General features: G+C 55.9%; 7 protein-coding genes across 7 annotated transcripts; 3 read left to right on the top strand and 4 right to left on the bottom strand.

The window, feature by feature from the left end:
* Positions 1-591: 591 nt before the first annotated feature.
* MAM_02176 (uncharacterized protein) lies at positions 592-1,110 on the top strand (the record flags this gene model as incomplete). Its single annotated transcript, XM_040820975.1, has 1 exon — positions 592-1,110. The coding sequence occupies one exon, from the start codon at positions 592-594 to the stop codon at positions 1,108-1,110; it is 519 nt and encodes a 172-aa protein (XP_040681318.1).
* A 580-nt stretch (positions 1,111-1,690) lies between these two features.
* MAM_02177 (uncharacterized protein) lies at positions 1,691-3,311 on the bottom strand (the record flags this gene model as incomplete). Its single annotated transcript, XM_040820976.1, has 2 exons — positions 1,691-1,860; positions 2,093-3,311. The coding sequence occupies 2 exons, from the start codon at positions 3,309-3,311 to the stop codon at positions 1,691-1,693; spliced, it is 1,389 nt and encodes a 462-aa protein (XP_040681319.1).
* Positions 3,312-6,700: 3,389 nt separating this feature from the next.
* On the bottom strand, positions 6,701-8,447 carry MAM_02178 (ent-kaurene oxidase; the record flags this gene model as incomplete). The annotated part of the gene is made up of 3 exons (XM_040820977.1): positions 6,701-6,878; positions 6,954-8,167; positions 8,253-8,447. The coding sequence occupies 3 exons, from the start codon at positions 8,445-8,447 to the stop codon at positions 6,701-6,703; spliced, it is 1,587 nt and encodes a 528-aa protein (XP_040681320.1).
* A 1,950-nt stretch (positions 8,448-10,397) lies between these two features.
* On the top strand, positions 10,398-11,484 carry MAM_02179 (TRI7-like toxin biosynthesis protein; the record flags this gene model as incomplete). Its single annotated transcript, XM_040820978.1, has 2 exons — positions 10,398-10,855; positions 10,968-11,484. 2 exons carry the CDS (start codon positions 10,398-10,400, stop codon positions 11,482-11,484), a joined length of 975 nt encoding a protein of 324 aa, XP_040681321.1.
* A 915-nt stretch (positions 11,485-12,399) lies between these two features.
* MAM_02180 (mannosylphosphate transferase) lies at positions 12,400-13,342 on the bottom strand (the record flags this gene model as incomplete). Its single annotated transcript, XM_040820979.1, has 2 exons — positions 12,400-12,451; positions 12,516-13,342. The coding sequence occupies 2 exons, from the start codon at positions 13,340-13,342 to the stop codon at positions 12,400-12,402; spliced, it is 879 nt and encodes a 292-aa protein (XP_040681322.1).
* Positions 13,343-18,775: 5,433 nt separating this feature from the next.
* MAM_02181 (WSC domain containing protein) lies at positions 18,776-21,315 on the top strand (the record flags this gene model as incomplete). The annotated part of the gene is made up of 2 exons (XM_040820980.1): positions 18,776-19,878; positions 19,941-21,315. 2 exons carry the CDS (start codon positions 18,776-18,778, stop codon positions 21,313-21,315), a joined length of 2,478 nt encoding a protein of 825 aa, XP_040681323.1.
* Positions 21,316-23,007: 1,692 nt separating this feature from the next.
* Positions 23,008-23,352, bottom strand: MAM_02182 (uncharacterized protein; the record flags this gene model as incomplete). Its single annotated transcript, XM_040820981.1, has 1 exon — positions 23,008-23,352. The coding sequence occupies one exon, from the start codon at positions 23,350-23,352 to the stop codon at positions 23,008-23,010; it is 345 nt and encodes a 114-aa protein (XP_040681324.1).
* Between the last annotated feature and the right edge of the window lie 377 nt (positions 23,353-23,729).

The raw sequence follows: 23,729 nt of genomic DNA on the forward strand, positions 1-23,729 counted from the left end.
GACACAAATTGAGCTCGTTGGATGTCTCCCCTCCCCCTTCACAGGGCTGATACTTGCTTGCGGCAGCGGGAGAGTGAGTGGGCGAGTGACGGTCTGATAGAACCAAGCTTGATGTGTTGCCCAACGGAAGAGGCATGACACGGACGGTAGATGCAGAAGCAGACATGACAATCACGAAACCAAAGCCAACTTTCTGCCCTCTGAGCGGCAGTCGCTTCTAGAACACCGGGCTTCTCTGGCAAGTCGGCATTCGGATTTCGGCGACCACCAACTGGGGACTCTGCTCGACATTCATGCAACCCGCGTCGATCCCGCCACGCCCACGGCCCAATGAACTCGGCCGGCTCGAGGCGTTCGCCGCCGGCACAGGCGCAGTGACCAGGTCTGAGCCCATGGAAGCAGGCGAGACCAAGCAGACCGGCGTTGGTGTCGGACGACGGAGCTGCGGCCAGGCGAGTCGGTTCGAGCCAGCCCACACATAAGAAGTGCGCGATACGCAACCGACATGGAGGGCGAGCGAGTCCCGGGGCCTCCTCCTCTCTCTGCACACTCCCTACTCACTGGCGCGGGAGAAGAAGAGAGCGGTGCAATATGGACGCGTCTGTTTTCGGACATGATTGCACGCCATCTAGTCGTGACCTCGACGCCGACGACGTCGTCGCCCTCGCCGCCCAGGGACTGAACCAGACTCTCGTCGTCGCGACCTTGCACACGTACCGCCTGTCGCGTGACTTTATTCTCCAAGGCTATGCCCCCATCCAGCGCCACGCCGAGACGCTGTCCATGGTCTGGACGATCGTCCTCCTCTGCAAGCTCGCGCGACAGGCGATCCTCGTGGCTTCGAGACCGACCGGCCTCCCGAAACCCGCGACGGACCGGCGCTCGCGGCGCATCAAGCTGGCAATTCCCATGTCGTCCTGGGCTTCCGTCCACTTCGTCTTCAAGCCCAAGAAGAGGGGGTACCTGCTGAAGCTGGGCGCGTCCTTCCAAAACGTCAAGGTCCTGCTCGTCGTCGACAAGCCAAGGGGCTCGTCGGCCTCGGTCAGGCGGCAGGTGAAATGCTACGGGGGGATATCCGCGCTGAAGATCTCGACAGGCATCGACGGATAAAACGTACGCCTTGGAAACGACGACCCGGTGGCTGCGGCGGTTTGCCGCGGAAAAGACGAAGCCCTCGTCTGTCGCCTCTCTGGTGGTTGAAATTCAAACATGACAGAGGCCCCGATGACGGGAATCTTTGGTGGTGCTTTTTTTTTGGGAATTGCTACACGGGCATGACACTTTGGCTACACGGGCATGACTCTTACACGGGCATGACTTTTACCACTTCTGATTGGTCGCATACTTTCTTGGCCCCACAGATACTTCCTCGGAAAGGCGGTGTAGCCAACTTCACTAACAAGCTCCTACATCACCATGAATTGCAGTCACTTATCGTTGTGGGCGCGATTGGTCTTCTGCTATCTTGCAAGCCTGCATTTCGGATTAAACTACCGTCCTTGTACTGTTAGCCAGTAACTGTCAAATACTGGCAAAAGACGTGATGTGGTCTACTTAATTTATTGCCTCACAACGATACAATCTGGATCTTCGTCATCACTCTTAGCCAGTTCCCATTGACTCCTTGTCCTGCGAATGTTTCGTTGCGTCCTCCGTCCACTGTACCGCACGCCTGTCGTATTCCCAGCATTTAGGACTTTAGAAGGTCTACCTGGCCCTTGCTGGGCTGAGATGCCAATTTGGCCACCAGTTTGTGTGATGGTTTCTCGAGTAGCTTTATGCACTCTCCTAGCAAGAGTTGGCTTATTGAGACTTCCTGGCGGTCGACCTCGTCGCCCACTTGGTTGATTATCAGATCGGCTACTTGATGTAATAGCTAGGCTTTCTGGGATAACCTGCGCTGTATTCTTTGGCCTTCCACGTAGTGCAGTGGCAACTTTCGGGTCAAGAATTCGTCGGTATGGATCTTGAGATGCCGATTCCCGTAGTCGCCAGCGTGGGTGGACCTCCCATTTAGTGAAACGTGTGTCAGAATCTAGCTTTGCGTAGACTTTATGATAGCATGGGATTCCCAGCTCAATAGAGACCGTACAGTCGTCGTCGCAAAGTCCAATAGAGTCGGGGAAGGGATTCTTCCCCGTCGGCAGAAATTTGCGAGCAATACAGTATTGCTTGTTGATTAACCCAAGTCCTTTCGATGACATGGTTGTTCGTAGTTCACCAAGATAGTTTCCCATCGAACCTAGGTATTGTGGAGCAGTCAGGACATCATCCTGTCCACAGGCATCCTTAAAGGCACGTTCTTGGTCATGTATCATATCCTGCATTGCCTCGACGAGTCGGTAGAGGTGGCTCATGCCATTTAATAGATAGCTTTTGATATTATTGTTGCTTGCTTCTGTGCCGGACGTAACTCGGATTCCGAAGTTACGATAACGACGGATAAAGCAACGTGCCCATTGAGCACTAACAGGCATATAAGTCGAGTAGAGGTATTGTAAGATCGCTCGTTGGTCGTCGAACTCTTTACAAAGATCTCTCCATGCCTGCTCAAACGCTTCCTCAGTCTCGGCATAGAGAACCTTTTTCCACATTAAAACAACGCCTTGGTAAGTATGAGGAATCTTATCACTACTCGACCGATCTTCGATCAGATGCTTATCTGTAGTGCTCAACCCGCCATCCGCCTGTGAGGGAATGTCTTCACTGTCACTAGCGCTAGGGCTAGTAGTACTGTCCTCACGTTGGCCCGTCCACCTAGTCTTCGATTTAAGCAAAACGTTTGAAAGGATATGATGAATACAAAGCTGTTGCTGTGCATTTGGAAACTGATCATTAACGGCAGCTTTCATAGCCTTGTCGAAGTCTGTGATGATGACATCTGGTTCCCTGAGTGAGTGTTTTGTAATGAGCTTGCGAACACTCTCTGCAAGGAATTGGAACCCCTCCCTCCTCTCGTTATCTATTAAGCCAAATGCAGCATTGAACACAGTTCCAAGACAGGTTTGGCCAGTAGCCTGGAATAAAGGAAGCTTGAAGCGATTAGTGTTATATGTGTTATCAAAGCTAATAACCTCGGGGAAGCGCTTCCACATCTGTAGACAGTACGGAAAGGTCCAGACAAGACCAAGCAGTCTATCTGGATCATCATCGGCCCATTTCGCGATGTATGGGATCTTCTTCTCATCAAAGAGTTTGATCAATGCCGCAGTAGGTGTATAGCCATTTAGCTTCTCTCGGTTAATGAACGAACGGGCATTATAGATATCCTTCCGCAGGAGTGTTGTATCGGGGAATTGCTCCTCAACCATAGCAGCTACATCACTGGCTCGAATACCCGCGCGACGGCTTGCTGACTCGATGGTTGCTTTAACTGGTGTAGTAAGGCGGCGGTGGGAAACATGCGCAGATGGCGTAATACTCCGTTCATGGTTATGCTGGTGATGTTTCGGGTCTCTATGTTGTCGAAGAAGCCACTTGCCTTCCTCTAGGGCTTCAGCAATTATCATCCATTTGCAATCACACTTCCGAGACCTTCGGGTTCGAAGACCAGAACCCCCCGAGGCCCGAGATTGTCCAAACCGGTCGCATTGAATGGAGTACCTAATCAACCGTCCCTTATAGGAATATTTATTCCGCCGAATAATACCAAATCCGTTCTCCTTTGCAAATGCGTTGGTTGTTTTAAAAAGAACTTCGGCCGAGGGCGCTGGGTCGCCAGGGATTATTGGGTTCGGAATTGGCTCCGGGGCGGGAGATAGAGACTGTCGCATAGGCGAGGAACTAATATTTTCGGGCGTCGGTGATATTCGAGGAGGTTGTGTGGGTGACCTACGAGGTGGAGAGTACGGTGGAGGAGAGTCATATGCTTCGAAACTTAATGGTGACCATCCCCATCTCTCTCGCCAAGCTTGTACACGTTCGTATGATCGAGCAAGGTCTACAGTTAGCCTTCGACCTTCGCCGGTAACCTCTCGTACTATGCGCATTGCGGACTCGAACTCGGCTCTTGTCCTTGTTGGGAGATGCTGGGCGGATGGGGGTGATTCGGGAGGTTCAGAGGCGAATGGATCAAATTCTGGGCCTGGTATAAGCGCTCTGACTCGCTGGCTCCATCTTTTTCCACGGAAGAAGTCATTTTGAAGATATATCTCATAGTCAGATCGAAGGCCCCATGCAGGCTCATGGCGGCCCTGTGAACCATGGGGGTGTGGGAGACTTGAAAGTGTTTGCGGGAAAGAGGCGAACAGGTTATCGAGTGCATTTTCGTCCCCGAGGCCGTAGAACTGACCGATACTCGTAGCAGAGCTACTCGCGGATTGTGGTCGGTCTTCAACTGTGGAAGGACTAGATCTGCGTCGCCGACTGGATTTGTGTCGCTTTCCTCTTTGTGATTGATCACTGGGACTAGGGCTCCGCGACCTGCGAGGAGGTGTGCGAGGCAAAGACATTGACGTCTTGAGAAGAGAACAAGATTGTAGTGAAAGAATTGGTCGCTATCTCTACAGCATAGGGTGCCGTATTATGGTTTATTAAAAGCTACGAAAATGAAGAAAGCAAGCTCGAGGGGGTCGCCCCGACTGCGCGACCACTGGGTTGCTGCGTAGTAGCTTAGCCGAAATGAAGTAATTTACACAGAAGCAAGGTTAAAATGGCCCAGGTACTTGCGGCTGAGGTGGCAGAATCCAGCGTCGTTAACAGAGACAATGCGACCAATCAGAAGTGGTAAAAGTCATGCCCGTGTAAGAGTCATGCCCGTGTAGCCAAAGTGTCATGCCCGTGTAGCAATTCCCTTTTTTTTTTTCAGCAGAATCTTGCCGTGGCCGGAACAGCTTTCACGGCCTGTATTTCAAGCGGTGGCGAGGGATCCCCTGTGGAAAGGGACAGAAAAGGTCGGCGTCGAATGCCCGTTTGGATATTTCTCTCGGCAGTATCAAAAAAGATGCAACACGGAAAGGTGTTGAGCGTGGGGGCGGGGGGCTACTCCAAAGTGTATCATGTAATGATTAATTTCTGCTCCGTGTTTTCATACACTGAAATTTTGTCAGAGCAGTCAGTCTGCTGGCCATGGCTGCTGGGAGTTGGATCTCTCCATCTCTAGCTTGACGAATGCTTGTTGTGTGCAGATCTGGTAGCTGGCGGCGCGAGGACCAAAGAAAGTCAAGTACAGAGACGTCAAGAGGGGACTGGGCTTGCAAGAAGCCGTGGCAGAAGAGACTGGCCGCGTCCACGAACGTGTCGTGTTATCAATCTAATAAATGCCCACGGGCCACGACTCACGGACTGCTTTGCCCACGTGTTTCTCTCACATCTGCGGTCGCAGCGCATATGATCCATGTGGACTCCCATGTTGCCAAGAGCAGGGAGACGCTTGGGTGTAAATCATGTTGGAATCAAAGTGCAGCCTCATTAAACCTTTCCCAGCGGCCTGTTTGAGTCCCGTTTCTGGATATCAAACCTGCGGGCTGTCCAGCTCGGCATTCCTCGAGGTTGGGAATAGCCTTGGCAGGCACGGACTACCATGGCATGCGCCCAGGTTCGCCGAGGGGACCAAAAGTCCGCTGATCATGGATACATGGGTGCTGCCGCCTCAAAGGGAGCATTCACAGGCAGTGCTTGACGTGTGACGGCCAAAGGGGCCAAGGGACCGAGCAGCCGTGTCTCTGGCATTATTTCCGTCGGTATTTCGAAAAACACGCTACATTGTGTTCGCACGATGAGTGGCCTAGTGACATCCATTCAACGACCCCTGCGGATGCCATGACACGGATAGGTGACACGTCATTGCGGAAGCTCCTCGTGCAGCCGAGGCCGAAGCCGGCTGCACACGCACAAAGGATGCATCGTGATACCAAAGGGCCCACGGCATCAATGACCTCGATGCCTCCGCCACAGAGGCCGGGCTACACGAGACTGAGGCACCATGTTTATTCTGCCCCGTTATTGCTTGGGATAAAGTGCATGGCGGGCTGCCGTCCGAGCAACACACTCACTTACCGACTCTGACGCGATCCAAGGCCGCGGTACATACTGCTACTGGGCAAGACGAGTGGGATCCGCAGAGGACGGCACAACAGAAAAGGCGAATCTGGAGCAGGGCAGCAGTCCACCTCTGCAGACGCACGTTGCCGTGGTTGTGAAACCTTTGGGAAAACCGTTCATCTGCTGCTTCTCCAGAGACTTGAAATCCACAAGACGCAACGCAACGGCTCTCGTAAGTTACCTGACAAGTGCTCTGGACCTTCTGAACCGCTGTAGCCCAACGACTGCATACAACGGACAGCCTCATCTACCGTCGCAACGGAAGATTCGGGCCCAACAGCGACGCGGCTCGACAAGGGGCGGCGGTCACACTCATTGTCGGTCCGTTCTTTGAAGATTGTGCTTCTCCCGCTCCCCATCGTCAGGGCCGACGAAGCACACGTACGTTGGATAGTGTGAGTGTTTTGACGACGGCCGCTATTGCTGCGTCTCTCCGTTCCGAGACTCAACGGTTGCTAGCCCCGTGCTTGCTCACCGGATCAAGACAAGCACTGTTCAGGTACAATAGTAACAGTGTATAGTATTGAGACTCTGTTCTGACAAGCAAGTTTCGAGAGATCATCTTATTCCCACGGCCTGATGGTCGCCCGACGCTCTTCCCTGCAGACCGCTTAAAAATTCGTGGGCTCGGCTGGTGCCGCCATCGATTTCCCTGACACTAGTCCGCAGAAGACGACTTTCTCCTTACCCGTATGCGGCTTCTAAATGGTGGCATCATACCGGCGCCGATCCATACCGGACTAGAAGGAGCGTCATCTGCCGCCTCCAGATCAAAGTTCAACAGAAGGTGTGCGGCGATGAGCTTCATCTCGTGCGCGACAAAGAAGCGGCCCGGACTACGGATGCGTGTCAGCTCCCGTTCCTGCACGGCACAGAACGCTTGTTCGAGTGTTAGCTTGTGTGAGTCTCACCATGCGTGCTTTCCGTGGCCAAATGGAAAGTGGTGGTCGTTCATCGATACCATGCCCAGAGGTTTTGCTGCGTCGGCAGTCGCGCCGGGATTCCCATCTCGCTCCTTGCGCATCGTCGAGAAGCGCAACGCCTTGTACGTTTGGGCGTCGTCGTACATGTCCTCGTCGTGATGGCTGCTGTCCATGTTGACGGTGATGTGGGCGCCCCTTGGCAGCTTCCACCCAACACCGGGCAGGGACACGCCGTCGGGTGCGACGACGACGCGCTCGACGAGCGTGAGATGGAAGTTGCTCAGGCGCTGCGACTCGCGGATAGAAGAGTCTACCTGGACAAGCGACTGCAGCGCCTTGGCCGACCAAGATTCGCCGGGGGCCGGCCGATGGACGCGCAGCTCGGCCGTGAGGTCGTCGGTGACGGATGGCGTCTTGAGCAGGTCCTGGATCCATAGGACTCCCGTGAGGACGGTCGTGTCGATGGCCGCGAACTCGATGGGCAGCAGACGTTTCGATATGACGACCGGGTCCAGCTCGCTGGCGCGGCCTTCTTCCAAGGCCAAGCCGACGAGCCAGGTGATGTAGTCCTCGGGGGGGGACCAGCCTCGCAGCTCCGGGTCGCCCCTGGCTCTGCGGCGCATCTTGTCGATCCGAGTCGTGATGACGGGTCCGACCCTTTTGTACGCGCGTCGCCAGTAGATCCAGTTCGACACGGCCAGCAGCCGGCCCAGCACGGGGTGCAGGACGGACGGCGACAGGCGTAATAGGACGCAGTTTCGCAGGACCACGTGTGTGAAACCAACCATGGCCTCTAGAAACTGCTTGTCGCGGCAGAGAGTAGGGCCGACAAGCATCCTGTTGGTCACGGATGGCACAATCGCCTGCCACATGTCCCAGAGGTTGATGCTCGTCCAGTCGTCGCCAACGTCCTTCAGGGCCGAGTTCACGGCGCGCTGGACCTCTTCATCCACGGCGGAGACGAGGCCTGGCAAGCTGCGGTTCAGCGATTTCTGGATAGCCCTCATGCCAAACGGAGACCGGATAATCTGCGAGTCGAGAAAGTTGTAGTCACCGTAGACGCCGACCATATGGGCCATCCGGGCGTCCACGGCGCTTTCGGGCTGCTCACGAAGCCACGGGAGCATGGACCGAGGCAGCACGACGTCATGGGGCCGTGACAAGCCCGATGGGGCGAGAAATGGCAGGCCTTTCTTGTTGTACTGCATCCATCATCCGCGGCGAGGTCAGCAGATCGGATTCCCCCCCGTGTGTGTGGAGGACCATGGGGATGAGAGTCACATGTACCTTGTTATATCCCTCTCTGATCCATGCCTTTTGGCTGGTGAAGTAGCCAACGTTGCTTCTGATGTGAGACCAAAGACCACGGTTGTATCTGATGGTAGGTAGTTCGTCGGGGTACTTGATTAGAAACAAGTAGTCGAGGACAAAGCCGAGAACAAAGCCAAGGGCCGCAATCAGCAGCCAATACAACAAGAACATCCTCGCCACGGTCGATCTAACTAGAATTCTCCACGGTTGTAAGGGTGACGTCGCTTAGGAGCAGTGGTTCAAGTCGCCACTGCTTCATGGGTTGGTTTCGTTAGAGATGCTTCATACGCTCGCTGCACACTGTATTCTGGAACTGGGGCAGCATCTCACCTACCTGCGTGAGCATCTCACAAGGTTGGCAACGAGCCCGGCCAAACGATTCGCGTTGCAAGCAGTGCAGATGACGAGGTTGACGCTAGCAACGCAACTGCAGAAGCCGGTACAGTAGGATGACTTGTCAAGCACAGCTCGATGTCTCCGTGCCCTGATCTTAAAGGGAATACAAGACATGCTGTGGTACTCCAACGGTTTCCTTGGTCCGTCACATGCGCCAAGTTTCGATAACGATGCAGTGGCCCAGGCCGCATTCTGCATCTGCAGCAGCACGCGTACGTCAGATAGACTCAATCATGCTAATACGGCAGAAAATAACGGCGAAACTGTGGATCAGTGTTACAATTGTGACACGGCGACGGACAGCGACCATGCATGTGTATCCGCATTCTGCAGTTCACCATCGGACATGCGAGGTACTTTAGTTTCTCGAGCAAGTCGAGGAGGCAGTCTGAAGCTCTGGCTCCCCATGACACATTGAAGGAAGTGAAAGACGTTTGAATTTGCAATGTACCCCCGTACTGCTTCCACCTGTCTTTGCCCTCGTGGCAACTCACAACTTCCAGGGTCACGTAGATTTCCAAGTCATCGAGGCTCATTCCGCCCTTTGCATTCACGTGGCAAAATCAAAAGCTTCCACAGTAAAACACGTTACTCATAGCAGACATCAAACAAAGTCAGATTGATGCTAGTATGTCAACCATACAGGCCCCCTCAGACCACGAAGCGCAGGACGTGACGGAGATGTTGTGCCCTGGGCCGCCGCATGGTCCACCGTCTTGCAGCTTGATTTCCGGCAATGAATCCGATGCCGAGCAGGATCCCCGAATGTCCTCGTAGATAAGGCGCACCTGGCTCACGGGCAGTGCGCCGCGTTGTGGATGATTCAGCTCGATGCGTGCCGGGACTCCGAGGTCCTTCCATGCACGAAATCGTCGCCAGACTCTGCGTCACGCCTGATTCCACAGAATATGCAGCCCTCCCGCGTAACCGGCCATCTCTGGGGCGTTTGGTCGGCCGCTTTGGAGCGTCCACGGCGGCAGGGTCTGCATCAGGACGTGTCGTGGCACCATTGGTTGCTGTCTGCAACACGACTTTCAGCTCTTCGCCTTGACCCGGAAAGAGAAGTAGATGTGTTCAGAAAGCGGTTCCTGGGTGCTCTCGAGCCCAAGAGGTTGGGCTGGCCCAAAACCTTTTCAAACTGGCCCAGGTCACTATTATAAGCGAGCTGCGGCCCGGATCCGACCTCGTGAAACCAATGCTCAAGGGTTCGTCGTGATATCCAACGACTGCTTGCATCAAGTCAGCAACAAATGAGCACGCGTCTGCGTAGAGCTTTGCAGACGCGACATCACATCAACGGCGTGTCGAGCGTGCTGCTGCCGCCGGCCCACGCCTCTCGACGAGCTGTTTCAGGGAAGACCAGACCTCGGTCCCTAGAGATAGCAAAGAATGCACTCTTCTTGGGCGGGAGATGGAACGGGAGCCCCGGCACCGCTGATTTCAGTCATTGGTCTTTGCGTCGCGCAGGCCGCAGTTCCCGGCCTCTTGCTCATCACGACCCCCAGAGGCTCTTACTTCCGACACGCGTGGTGCTTATGCTCGCCATGGCTGATGTACCAGTTCTTCCTGCTGTCGCGGGGGATGTCGAGCATTTCTGTCCAATTCGCCAACGCAGGGGTGCACATGTTTGTTGCGACTCTCCAGGCGGCAAATCTGCTTCTGCTTCACCCCATAGATACAAACTCCCTCTTGCGGGCCGGCTTCCTGAAGAGCTCGTCCAGCAAAATGGCCAGAATCCGGCGCACGTCAGGACTCTTCCTTGCTTCTCGGGGCGTTGGGACTCCCTGGGCCGTCAAGAACATCCCGCGACATCCGGGGGCTCTTGGGGCGCAAGCGAGGCCGGGAATCCCCAAGTCGGCATTCCTTCTTCGACAAGCTGCCATTTTCGCGTGGCAGTACCTTTTGCTGGACGTCATGTGCGCCGTCTCGAGGCTGGACGGGTCGTCGCCGGCGGCCCCGTCGGCGCGGAAGCCTTCTCGATACTCCGAGGTCACGGCGGCAGAGTTGCCGGGGTACGTCTTCATGGTTGTTGCTTCATGGTTCCTCGTGGCCAGAGTGCTTGTCGATGCGGGCTACCGAGCCGTTTCCTTGGTTGCCGTTTCGTCGGGGGCCTCGCCTCCTGAGGACTGGCCGCCCTTGTTCGGAAGCATGTGGACGGCATTCACGTTGCGCAACTTTTGGGGGTACGTTCTTCCTCTTCCTCTCGCCCGTTGACGGCGGTCGGTGTGTCGTGGTTTCGAAAACTGTCGCCCCTGCCGTTCTGCACATGTCAAGTCTAATGGTTGGCCGCGACAGCAAGTTCTGGCATCAGATGCTGCGATGGCCGCTTACGTCTTGGGCTAATTACCTCGCACGGGACTTGCTGAGACTTCCTCGGCCGTCGCTGACGGAGCGATACCTCAACACCTTGCTCGTGTTTCTTTTATCAGGGCTTCTGCACGTGGTGGTGGACTCGGTGCAGGGAGTGCCCCCAAGTCAGTCCAAGGCCATGGTCTTTTTCCCGCTCTTCACCGTGGGCTTCATGGTGGAGGATGGTATTCAGGAGGCCTGGAAGAGACTTGGTGCTCCCAAGCAAGCCCGTCAACCGGACCTGGGCACGCCCCTCTGGCAACGAGTCTTGGGCTTCGTATGGGTCATCACCTGGATGTCTTTGACGTCGCGACAGTATCTTTTCGCTTCGCGGCAGATGTCTGAGCATGGTCGAGAGTTCGTCCCGATAAGCGTCGTCAGATTCATAGGCGTCCCCGCAGGAATATTCTGCCTACTTGTGGCGGGAGTAACGGTCAAGGTAGCGTTTGGGGGGGAGCTGTAACGGCGCGAGAGGAGAGACATCCAACTAGGTAATTTACGTCCTTCTTCGTGATGGGGCATCGTCTGCTCTCTTTGTGGCACAGCTATACATGGTATATCTGCTAGTCGACTTGTACTGCCACTCGTCAGACCAGCAGCTCACTGCAGTCGTGTATGAACAAGAAAAATTACGACTAAGCTCGCAAGAATAAGAAGACTGAGGACGGCAATCGACAAAGGAGCAGAGTTCTCAAACGGTTCTCATATTTTCTGCAACAAGGGCTGATGACAAGGATCAGGGCTTGGAGCATCAACTCATATTCACATTCAATATCGTATAGTCTCAAAGGTCCTTGGTTCCTCAGTCTGATGGACCCGACCACCGAGAGCTATATACAAGAAAAGCCCTTAAGTGTGTAACCTAACTAGGCAGCAAGGGGCTGATGCCTCGTGTCTTGTTTCTTTCAGCTTGGTTCAGCCAGTTCGCCAGCTCAATGGCCGCCGTGTCGCGGTCCTTGCTAGATGCCCTCCATTCAGCACTCGCAGACAACAAAGGGTGTGTGGTGTGTGCTGCAAGTGCAAATATATAGAGCTTTCCGTCGCGGCTAAACTGGGAGTCCAAACCTCTCGCCGCCGCTCATCATGGGGCCAAGTGTCCAAATACAAATCTTGTCGGAATGACAGCGTGTTTGCACGAGGCCGCGTCTCCTCGGCGGCCTTCTATATGCGTTTATAAAAAAAACCCTTACCTGTAGTAAATCAACCGTCGCTATCTGATGACGACAGAATGCGTGCCAAACACAGCACTCTCTCGCGGATCCGACACGGCCGAACGCCAGACAAGCCTGTGTGATGAATCGATGACTCTAGAACCCAACGCCCCATGTATGTGTATGCTAGACGTGAAAATGCCGATAGGATCGGGGACACGGGCGTCCTACTTGTTTACGTCCTGTACCCATAGTCGGAGATGATGGTCCCAGTGGTGTCTGGAAGACGCACATTGTCAGCAGGCCTCTCTTAGACGCTTCCGGGAGAACACAAACGACGTACCCCTCGTACTCCTCTTTCTTGGTGCTGTCGTCGCCGTACTCGCGGCGAAGAAGGAGGGTCGACTGGGCAGGAACCAAGGCCCTGACCCCCTCAAGCTCGGATTCCTTCAGCGGCCACAGGTCTGTGCCGGAGTAGCGGTGGCCGTCCTTGCAGGCCCATGCGCCTGAGCCGTCGTCCTCGCGTCGCAGGGCCGTGATGTCGACAAACATGCCGGTTTCGGTGTCGATCCATCGGGCGTCAATGACGTTATTGCCGTCACCGATGCCGGGCTCGCTGTAGTAGGGGTTGATGTCGAGCAGGTAGGTCCTGGAGGCGGGCCGGCCATGGGCGGGAGGCAGGTCGTACCGAAACTCGGTGAAGTTGAATTCTCGGGCGAGAAGGTCCAGGGTCTCGAAGGAGAGCTGGACGTCAATGTCGGAATCCCAGGGAAGAATGCGGCCCCCCCACCACCATCCCATCAGGGTGCCGTGCGCCAGCCACGTCTCGATGTTGTAATGGCTTGTGAGACTCAGGTAGCTGCGGATGAGGGCTCGCAGGGCGGCGCGTCGCTCCGCGGCATCCAGCTCCCTCTGGAAGTATCTCGAGTCGTAGTGCACGAGGTTGTAGCTGCCCCCCGGCTCGGAGAAGTACTTGGTAGAGCCGGCACCGTCGGCCTTGTGTGCGTGTCTGTCACGATTCCCGGCCGGGACGGGGCGTGGTATGGGAGCCTCGGCAGACGCCTCCATCAGAAGGGGACTCCGGAGCAGGATATAGCCCAGGGCCAAAACCATTGCCAGGCATGCGACCGAGCAGAGACGCAAGGGCAGGCGTAGACGGCTGACCGCCATTTTGAGGGTTGGCCGTGTTGTTATCGACCTCTGGTGGCCAACTTTGCCGGGCGACGCGGAGTCTTGACGTCGCCTCTCACACGAGCGGCGGCCTTGGGTATCGTTTCCGGAGATGCGGAAAACGCTGCGGTGTGGCGTAGACCGAGGGCATCTGACGCTTTTGACTTCCTCACTAAATCTGGGGGACGCGCAAGGCGATGGATGGATGCACTCGAGGCCGGCTCAGGTTCCAAACAAGAACGGCGAGTGTCATGGCCAGCACCGACGGTGCGCCGGACCGCAAGGAACACCCAGGTATGGAAGTGTGGTCGCGTGCTCATCCAGCCTTGACTTTCAGGGGTTGCTTTAGCGTCTTGTGTTTATTTCTGCGAGTCAGCCAGTTTCTCGGAATGCACCACGTACGTATCCAATTCTGCTGCGTGTGCTCGCCACGCCGGCTCGACGTCGTGACCGTGACCGTTGCCAAGGACAAACGCCAGCAACCGCCACGTCCGCCCACTCGTGTCGTGCGACTGGGCGTCGGTCGTATACTCGTGGCGCTAGGTGGAACTAGGTCCCAACAGCGATGCCTAGTTCCGAGATAGCTGATGCGTCATGCCATCGCCGCCGACCGGTTTCCACCTGCATGTCGTTGAAGTCTCCGAGTTTGGGGCTCAACTGGCCCCTGTTCCACTTTCCCCATCGGGTCTACGGCTCCGGATCACACCAATAGCGAGCCGAGTACGGAGGGATCGGCAGGGAAGGAACCCGGAACCTCGGCGCTTCTGCCCCTGGGCCTGTTGCCGCCACATGCCGCCGCCTTTCGTGGTCGCAAATCAATCGATAGGGGCGCAATCTATCAGATCCCGGCCTGCCCGGAAGGGATTTCCAAAGAGTCGCTCGATTCAGCAACGGACCTGTCAACCCCCCTTGAAACGCATGCCTCTTGAAACGTCATCAAAACTATCGATAAAAAAGAAACATACTCCACCTCATGACTTTAGGTCGCAATTGCAGTGACAATTGGGTTATTGCCGGGGGACTGCGACTGCCCAATGAAAACGGTGGATCCGCCCGCCCCATCCAAGATTGGCCACATTTGCCGCTTCGGCTCCCCTCGGCCCCAGAGCAAATCTGAGGGCAAGATGAAGCTTAACCCTAACCCTGGTCCCGACAACGTCCGTGACTCCGTGGCGGCGACCGATGCGATAACACATCCCTACTCCGTGCTGCGACCGCGGTCGGGGTGGTCACCAGGTGTGATGGTGCGACCTAGCACAATGCCATATGCGGAATCGATCGTGTTTCATGTATCAAGTGCCAAGATCGGGAGAACAAGCCGGGCAACACATCCAGTAAGAAAGAGCCCGGGGTGCTTTTTATACACACGTCTTGTAGGGGCCTTGGTCAATCGGTCCGTGTCGGCCAGGTCGGTCAATCGGTCGACTCGGCTTGACCATGGCCCCGCGGTAGATGGTAGACGGGGTGGATTGAACAGCCATCGCAGCCAGCAGCTAGGTCTGACAAGCCGCGGCTGTGCTCCGTACGGAGTAGCTAGATGGACTGACGGGCGGGAAGGGGGATCGTGACGTGATAGCTGCGGCCGCCGCCGCCGCAGCTCAATTATCGTGGAGCACCCGGCAGCTTGGTTCTGTAGCCGCGGCGATTCGACATCTGCCGTGGAAACGAAACAAGCCCGTCGTCATGCCTGGGATCCGTGCGGCCAAGCGCATTCTCAGGACCCCGCAAGACAAACCCCGAATGGGGGGGGGGAATCTGTCACACCAAAAGTTGGGCGTGGCCCACGCCACACTTTTGTGTCTGGTAGACCACCTTATATGCTATGCGACAGAATCCGCGGTTCGGCCCACTCAACAACTCCCGTCACATGGCCCGTGTTGGAGTTTATGACGATTCGGCAACCTGGAGGCATATCGAGACGGCGGTCAAATCTGGACTGACGCTCGACGAGCACAGTCGAGGGTCGGGGCCGCGTAGGGTTAGGGTCATTGCTGGTCTCTCGGATATCGTCGAGGGAGCGCAGCTCCCTCCTGGATTTGCCACTTCCCCTTCCCTCAGCTGGTGGTTAGTTTTGTCGATGAGCAGACCAGACCTATAGGCTCACATGCCACATGTGTGTATCCGTTTGCCAGCATCTCGGCACGGCGTGTTCTCGTAAATCGATGTGTTGCCGTGTCCTGGTGCGCACTACTTGACGAGCAATAGTCGAGCCAAGACGGGCCGTCTTGAGACCTGACACTGGAGCTGCAATGTAGAAAACCAGCACCAATAGCAAAGATCTGGCTGTATCTTACCACGCGTTGCAGCGTACGTAGGCTGTGACCATTTAGGCCGCTCAAGCTCATGACATCCGATTAGTTGGTACGTCGTGGACGTGGAACCCGTGTGTCGGCCCGGAACCTGTTCCCTCCAACTTTTGCAAACGAGAAGAGTCTACGTCCTCCGTTGTCCTCTCCATGAACCGTCAGCTGGCACGCCTGGCGAGCCCTACGCCTAGTCTTGTGGCTACAGCTCTTGTGTCTAGCATTTACATGATATACCTTGTTTAATTAGCTTGCAGGGCTCAAGAGAGAAAAAATAACTTGTACCTAGGCTAGGAGAGTACAGCTGCAATTTCAAGCTACAAGTATAATAAGAAGCAAGTGCAGCTCGATTTACACAAGACGCACTTTAGTATGAAAGGTCCTCGGTTTTCCAAAAGCCCCTCGCAGCCGAACCCCTCTATTTATACAGCGCTTCCTACCCTACGTCTCGTAACTAGCCATGGCCCTCATGTCCAACGTCCATGTGACATGACATGTCTTGGCCGCCAATGCCTTGGTCATCTGGGTAGGCCACACGTACAGGCATCTCATATGGCTCTTGTGGACGAACCAAGGACCTCGAGTAAGTCGATACGATACACGTGAATTTGAAATGTGCTCAGTCCAAGCTCCGACATCACTCGCCATCGTGACGCAGCCCTAGCTGGGTAAGGTGACCCGGGACTGCGGATGACGACGCACCCAAAGCTTGCAGCACACCTGGCAACAGGCTCGACTTCTAGGGCGAAAGTCTCATGAACCTTTTATCTCGGCAAGCCTGCTCTCGTTAGTCTACAAATTTACGCGGTGCGTGAGTGAAAATCAATAGCAAAGGCAGGCTCTGATGCTCCGATGCCGGCCGATAATGCCAACGCATGTTTTCACGTCTTCCAACCGGCAAGACGACAGGTAAAACACCGTCGCCACGACATGCCTGAACTTGATGCGCCTCTGCTTTCAGGCCCCCCAGGAATGCTCGCTTCGGACCGCACACATCTCAGCCCACGGCTTGGACCGACTCGTGCACGAGCTCACGGCCAGACGTGTAAATTATACCCGAATAGAGATGCCGTCAGAAACCCCTCTCGAAGAAACTCGTCTTGCAGGCAAGGAATTTGCCACAGACGACAGCGCCATCTGAATGGCGCGCTGGTACCAGCCAGGAACTTGGCGCGAGATGCTACACATTGGCCCATTCAGTTATACTACATCTAGAATGCCCAGGGAAGAGGTTTATAAAGGTTCCAGGTCAAGCGGACTGGATTGCGGTTCCAACGGACCAGCATGGTGTCTCGGTGAGCGGGGACCCGGCGTGGATTCGAACAAAGTTCCATTTTGCCAAGGTGCAGGATTCGAAGGAACGCAGGAGACGGGAATTCTGCCCCATGTTGAAGTCTTGAACAGTCTGCGTGCGGGTGTGAGTGTGAGTGTGAGTGTGAGTGTGGGCGGGCGGCAGCCGAGCTGAGAGTTTGTGAAAAGGTGAGGAGAAGGAGGAACATTGTGGTATTCCGCCAGCACCGTCAACCAGTCAGTCTGGTGTCTTTCTGTCACGGGAGTCGCAATCATGAGGATGCTGTGCCTCGTGGTTCTGGCTCGCTCCCCATGATGCGCGCTCGCGGGTGTATAAATATGATTAGACGCTGCCGAGCGTGAGCCTCGCTCCGCGACATGACATGACGTGGCAGGTTCGTCCTGAAGATCCAGCCAGTTGGCGTTTGTATCTTGCGGTCCTTTCAGAAGTGACACAAGGCATGTACTGTCAATAATAAACGGCCGGGAATCGTCACGAGGCGGGTCTCCAACGGGTCTTGTTTGAGCAAATTCACACAAAGCATTGGTAGTGGCGCCATGCGCTTGGAAAGGATGGATGCCCAGAGGGCTTATTGACAAGGGGGGCTTCTTTTCAAGCGAGACATGTCGATCGTTGTTGTTCTTGGAAATCACCCACCACATCCATCAGAGAGCAGTGACTCTTGTAGTATAGACAAAATTGCAAAGCGACTGCTTGCAAACTTGACGTGGCTAACTGTCACTGGACGCTCTTTTGGTTATAATTCTCGAAGCAGCTCAAGACCACCGGCAATATTCTCTCCAGGTCATCGTACGCGGACTCGCCGTTGGAGTATTGTATTCTTTGCAAGCCCAGGCAAGATCCGCGCTCATCAACGTGGCGTGGCGCTGAGACATGTCTATCCTTGTGGCCCGTGGCACAATCAGATAATCCTGCGCCCAAGCCAGCTTTATTAGCCAGCCGTGAGTGAGTAGAAGCAGCCCGCAACCGTCGCTCAGCAGGTGGCGAGTTGCGAGTCTGTCGTGAACAGGGCTCTGGCTCTGTCTTTGTGTATGTTTTCACGGCGTCTCCCGACTGATAAAGTGGACTCGACTCGGTGGAGGGAGGAAGGAAGAAATCACGTCAGAATTTGCTGTCGGCAAACGACCCCCTTGGCATTCAGCCAACCAGACAGTCTTGACTGGCACTCCCATTCCTTTCTCTCGCTCTCTCAGTCTGAGGAGAGAGGGAAAAAAAAAAGAAGGATCAGTCAGGGTTCTGCAGCCTCCTCCCTTCCCAATAACAGGCCCCGCTACCCTCGAATCCACCATGATCATGATGGATACGGAGTGTCTGCTTCTGAAAACAACCTTCACCGAAGCTCATCATTGTCGATATGTGTTATCGCCAAGATGAGCATCCTCCTCCCCATTGTGCCATTCCTCATCTGGCCGGCCCCCTCTACCCGAGGGATGTGCGACTTGCCGGTGCTCTTCTTTCGTGGGCTTGTCCAGGGTCCCGCAGGAGAGAATTTGTGCGCCGGTTGGACACTCACCAATAAGGCCATCGCCATCTCGGCCAGGTTCAAACGTGAGGGATAGCATTCCTCCGGACTTGCTCGCGTCGTGTTCGTATGGCGTACGGCCCGTGAGGGGATCCATTCGCCGGAACCAAACATCCGTTGAGGCTGGTTATTCCCTCCGCTCGCGTGTTATGTGCTACTTAATAAAGGTAAGCCCCCTTGGGGAGATGCCCGTTGAAAGATGGTGGATTTGAAACCCATGAGCCCCTCGAGACTCGCTCATCTCGTTGTTCTGTTCTGTTTGACTTTGTTCGCTCGTTATACTTTGGTAAGTCATCATGAGGGGGATCCTTTTCCTGGGAGCCATGGCGCTTGCGAGCGCGAAGGCGGCCGACAATGCGTGCTCCCGTATGTACGTTCGCGGGGCCTGTTACCAGGCAGTTGCGGCGTGGAATCCAGGAAAGAATGTGAATCTGGACGTCTCGGGGGGCAGGGAAACATGGCCAGTCGAGATACAGGTTTGCGAAGACGCAGAGGCTGTCACGGCCGCGTTGGCTTGTCGTGTTGAAGGGGCCGTGAAGAGAGCGGATGAATCTGGGCCATCATCAAGGGCCTCGTCAAAGGCTTCATACTGGAGTCGATCATTTCCAAGGGCTCCAGGCTCGCCCACTTTCGCAGGATACTTCAACACCACATCATCACACAGCTCGGCTCCGCGCAATTCGACCGGACCCTCGTTCAGAGCCGCCCTGTCTTCAAGCGACTCAACGCCACATGCAGCTTCCCCCGGGGAAACATCCTTGACTCAAGATGCAATTTTGTCTAATACCACGGCGTCGAGAAACACACCAGCCGAGTCTAGTGGTGCCGTGTCCCCTATTGTCCCCGTCTGGTCAAACACGTCGTCGTCCCAGGCGCCAATTGTCAACCAGGCGCCGTACAATATCTCGGCTCCAGCAAGCGATTCGACGTGGTCAAATGGTACCGCAGCCCAGCCGTCGTCTTCTCAATCAAAGCCATCCAAGAACACCACCTGGAATGAATCGACATTGTCAAATGTCTCGGCATCGTCAAGTGTCTCGCCATGGTCAAGCAATGCTTCCAGACGGCTTGGCTCCTCGGCCGGACCATCTTTCGCGAAGCCTTCCTCCGAAGGTCAGGCCAGCGCACCATCATCCTTGGCCACGTTCCCTTCGTCCAGTAAATCCAGCAACGCTCCCGCCACATCCCAACCAGCGCCCTCGACGCGGCCGGCTTCAGCGCGACCTGCGTCGTCGGGAACCCCCCGGCCAGCAGAAAAAGTCGGCCCCTTCAAGTTCCTCGGGTGCTTTGGGTCTCCGCGCGGGTTTTCCGGCTTCCAAAGGGTGGCCACAAGCAGTGCCATGAGCGTAGACTTGTGTGCCTCGATCTGCCGTACACGATTCCTGGGCGTCTACGACGAGTGAGCAAACATGGCCCTCTCACCATCCCGTGCCGACCTCGATGCTAACAAACAGAATTCAGGGACTGCTTCTGCGGCGACAGCGTCGAACCAAGCAGCGGCAAAGTCGCGTCGGGCCAGTGCAACAAGCCTTGTCCGGGCAACAAGGACCAAATATGCGGCGGCCGAGCAGCACTCGGTCGTCGTGACGAGATGCCCTCTGATGTCCTGCTCTCCATCTACGAGCGTGAGGACGACAGCCCCAGCCCGGCACTCGAGGTGGTGACCAGCACTCAGGTCATGACCATCACGTCCTGCCCGCCCTCGGTCACAGACTGTCCCGTGGGCCAGGAGACGACCAAGACTTGGACCACCACGGAACAGCAGCAGCAGCAGCAGCAGCAGCAGCATCAGCAACATCACCATCAGCAGCAGGGCCCGTCCGAGTGGCTCACCAAGGTCGTCGTCTGCTACGGCGACTACTGCGTGCGCGGCCAGCCATGCGACGAGTGCGCACCCGTCCGCGTAGTCTTCGACGGCACCAAGTACCAGTGCGAGACGTCGCCCGATGCCAACCCGCACAGGCTGGTCCGTTGCGAGGGCGACAGATGCAAGTACTCCGAGTGCCGCGGCCGTGGCTGCAACCAAAAGGTCGTCTGCTACGACGGCGAATGCGCACCCCAGGCCTGCCACGGAGACGAGTGCAACAAGAAGCTCGTCTGCGAGGGCGGCCGCTGCGAGCACCGGCCCTGCCAAGGCGACGACTGTCACAAGATGTGGACGTGCGACGACGGCAAGTGCGAGCCTGCTCCGGCTCCTCCTGCTCCTCCTGCTCCTCCTGCTCCTCCTGCTCCTCCCGTCAAGCCTGCCTCTGCCTCGCCAGCCTCTGCCTCGCCCGGCGCCGGCCCATCCAAAGAGTCCGACTCGCGCACGCCGCCGCACCACGGTGAGTCTGGAAAGCCCTCGGGTCCCGGCCGTCCCGAGCGCGGCCACGAGGCAGACGCCGGACACGCCCAACGACCCAGCAGCAGCAAGCCTGCTGGTGACGGCAAAACCGCCCCCAGACCCCTCGACAACGGAGGACCTGCCGAGCACGACGACGACGCCACGCCCAGCAGCAGCAGCAACAATAACAATCCAGACGTCGACCACGACGACCACGCCGTCAAGCCCGGCAGCAGCAGCGGCAGCAAGAACAATCCAGACGTCGGCCACGACGACCACGCCGTCAAGCCAGACGTCGACCACCACCACGACCATCTCGCCAGGCCCACCCTCACCACCACCAACACCAACACCAACACCAACAACGCAGGCGACGCCCCAGACAGACGTCCCGGACACGCCAACAACATGTCGCCCATGGTCGCGGCTGGAACCCGCGACCGCGACGCAGCCAGCCTGAACCGTCTGGCCGCCGCCGCCGCCGCCGCCCTAGGGCTCGCCCTTATCATGTAGACCGGCCACGGCCGCCTAGACTAGCCTCCCAGACTGAATCGACAATCGGCTTCCTCGGTGCTCGACTCTGCGCGTGCCTCGCCTCGTGTGAGTGTGACCGTGTCTCCTTGTCTCCTTGTCTCCGTGTCTCCGTGTCTCCGTCTGCCCGTGAGTCGTGCGTGACCCTGGATAGATAGCCGCACGTTTCGAAACAAACGCCATGACACGTACGTAGTCTACACCACACATCTGCCCGCTTGGCTCGACATCTACCCCGCTCGCGTTTCCCTTTCCCAAACCAAGCCGCGACTGAGGGTTACCCCCCACGCCGGAAGAACCAGAGCCAGAGCCAGAGCCAGAACCAGTCGTGACGAGCGTCTCAGACCAGCGCGAATGCCCGAACGCCGGCGTCAACTTGGTCCATGGACCAAAACTTCCCACGTGGCATCCCTCGAGCGAGCCTGCGGATTCATTGGACCCAAACGCGCAGGGGCTGCTTGGCGTCGAGTGAGCCAGAGCAAGCAGACCATGTGTTAGCCCACGAGCCCAAGCTGCACAGACAACAACAAACATCCACCCTGGCAAGAAAGATGCATCAACAACGCTCAAGGCAAAGCAGCGGATGCCGCTGACGAGGGTCAGGGTCAGCATTGCCCGCCCTCAAGCAAAACTGATTCACGCGCGCCGCGCTCCAACAGGCTTCGCGACAGAGGAGTGGCGTCGTACTTTCATGCATCGAGGTCCGACTTTACAGTGAGGAACAAGCCCTCAAAATACGAGGAACAGGCTCGAATCAAATCAACGCGTGTGCAAAGCCATAGATGAATTGCTCGCTACCAACTGTCATACGCCAAAACTACTTGTCCATCTGCGTACATCTTCCAAAGGTCAACAGCGTATCAAAAACCTACTCACACAATCCTCCAAAAAAAGAAACAGAAAGAAAAAAGGCCTCGAGACATGGTGAGCATCTTGCCCAAACATCTGCCTTTCCATGGACCAAAGGGTATCACCAGTAGAATCGAAAAGAAAAAATTAGAGCCAAGTAGACAAACACCAAATGGGGGCCTGCAGATGAGCAGAACGATACATTGCTTTGAGGAACCTTCCGCGGCGCACACAGCCATCCCCTGCTCCTGTCATCCGTCATCGTTCGCACGTCCCATCATTGATGGCGGCCGACAAGGGAAAGTAGATAATATATCATCCAGCAAGCACGCAAAACAACGCAGCGCAGTCGACGCGTGCCATTGTTTTGTTGCCAGTGTAAGAATTGAACGTATAATGGGGTGTAAAAGGAGGACCGAGTTTTGCCCGGCACTGCTGCATCGCGAGTTAATACATGACGAGTGCAGCACCTAGGACATGTTCATCAACGAAGGAAGAGCGGGCGCCACCTCCATTTTATGCGAGCGTGCGTATGAGTTGACCCGTGGATCATGGAGTTGAACAATGATGCGCTTCTCCCGCGGCCGTGAATTCGTCATGATCATGAGTCATGGTGCAGTGCCGACAAAGTCAATACTTGCCCCAGTTTCAAGGTGAAAAAAATTTGCGGCAGAAAAAAGAAACTGACAAAAGGAATGAATGGTGGACGAAGAGGCGGTGCTGCAGCGACGAGAATGCCGACAAGGAGTATCTCGACCAAACTCCGAGTCCCTCGCATGCCCTGACGTTCTCTGCTCCAGAGGCTGCATTGAGCACCAACTTGATTCACATCAGTGCAACGACAAACATGCCAGCAACACCAGCAAAGGCCATCTTGCCGGCATCAAGGACTCCAGCAGCGTTCTGCGGCCCTGGCGAAGTGGGAGCTGGTGTAGTGGTGACACCGGACGGGATAAAAGACGTCGTGGCACCAGTACGAGCAGCAAAGGTGGTCGAGTTCATGCTGAAGGAGGAGGTACTTGAGGTGACGACGGAGACCCGAGAGAGTGTGACGGTCTTGATCAAGGTCACGGTGCTGGTGGAAGTGATTGTCGCGGAGGGTTCGGTGCTCGTGTCGGCAAGAGCCAGAGCCGGCAGAGCAGCAGCCGCAACCAACTTGATCAGTTGCATTTCGTCTGTTGTTTCTTGTTCTTTGCCTTGTTTCTCAGAGTTACACTTCCTCGCAGGTTTCAGACGGTCGTGACGGCTGTAACCGGAATCTGGCGGTGACTTCGTCTTGCAGTGTTTGTTGAAGTTCGATTTGATGAGAGCGAGTGCGATGGAGTGATACTTAAAGCAGCTCAAGCGTCGTCGTGCGGTTTCAACCCAAAATGAATGACTTGCGTGAAACGCAGAGTGTTTAGGCTTTGCCAACGAAGCCTTGGGGTGGCGCGAGCCAGATGGATGAAGCGAGACGCGATGTAGACAAAAAGAGAAGCGGACAAGGCTGTTCAGATCAAACGGGGGCGACCACCGTTAATGAGTAAGTACGGAGTAGTATGTATACT

The sequence above is a fragment of the Metarhizium album genome, assembly GCF_000804445.1.
Source record: "Metarhizium album ARSEF 1941 chromosome Unknown scaffold_3, whole genome shotgun sequence".
Lineage (NCBI taxonomy): Eukaryota > Fungi > Ascomycota > Sordariomycetes > Hypocreales > Clavicipitaceae > Metarhizium > Metarhizium album.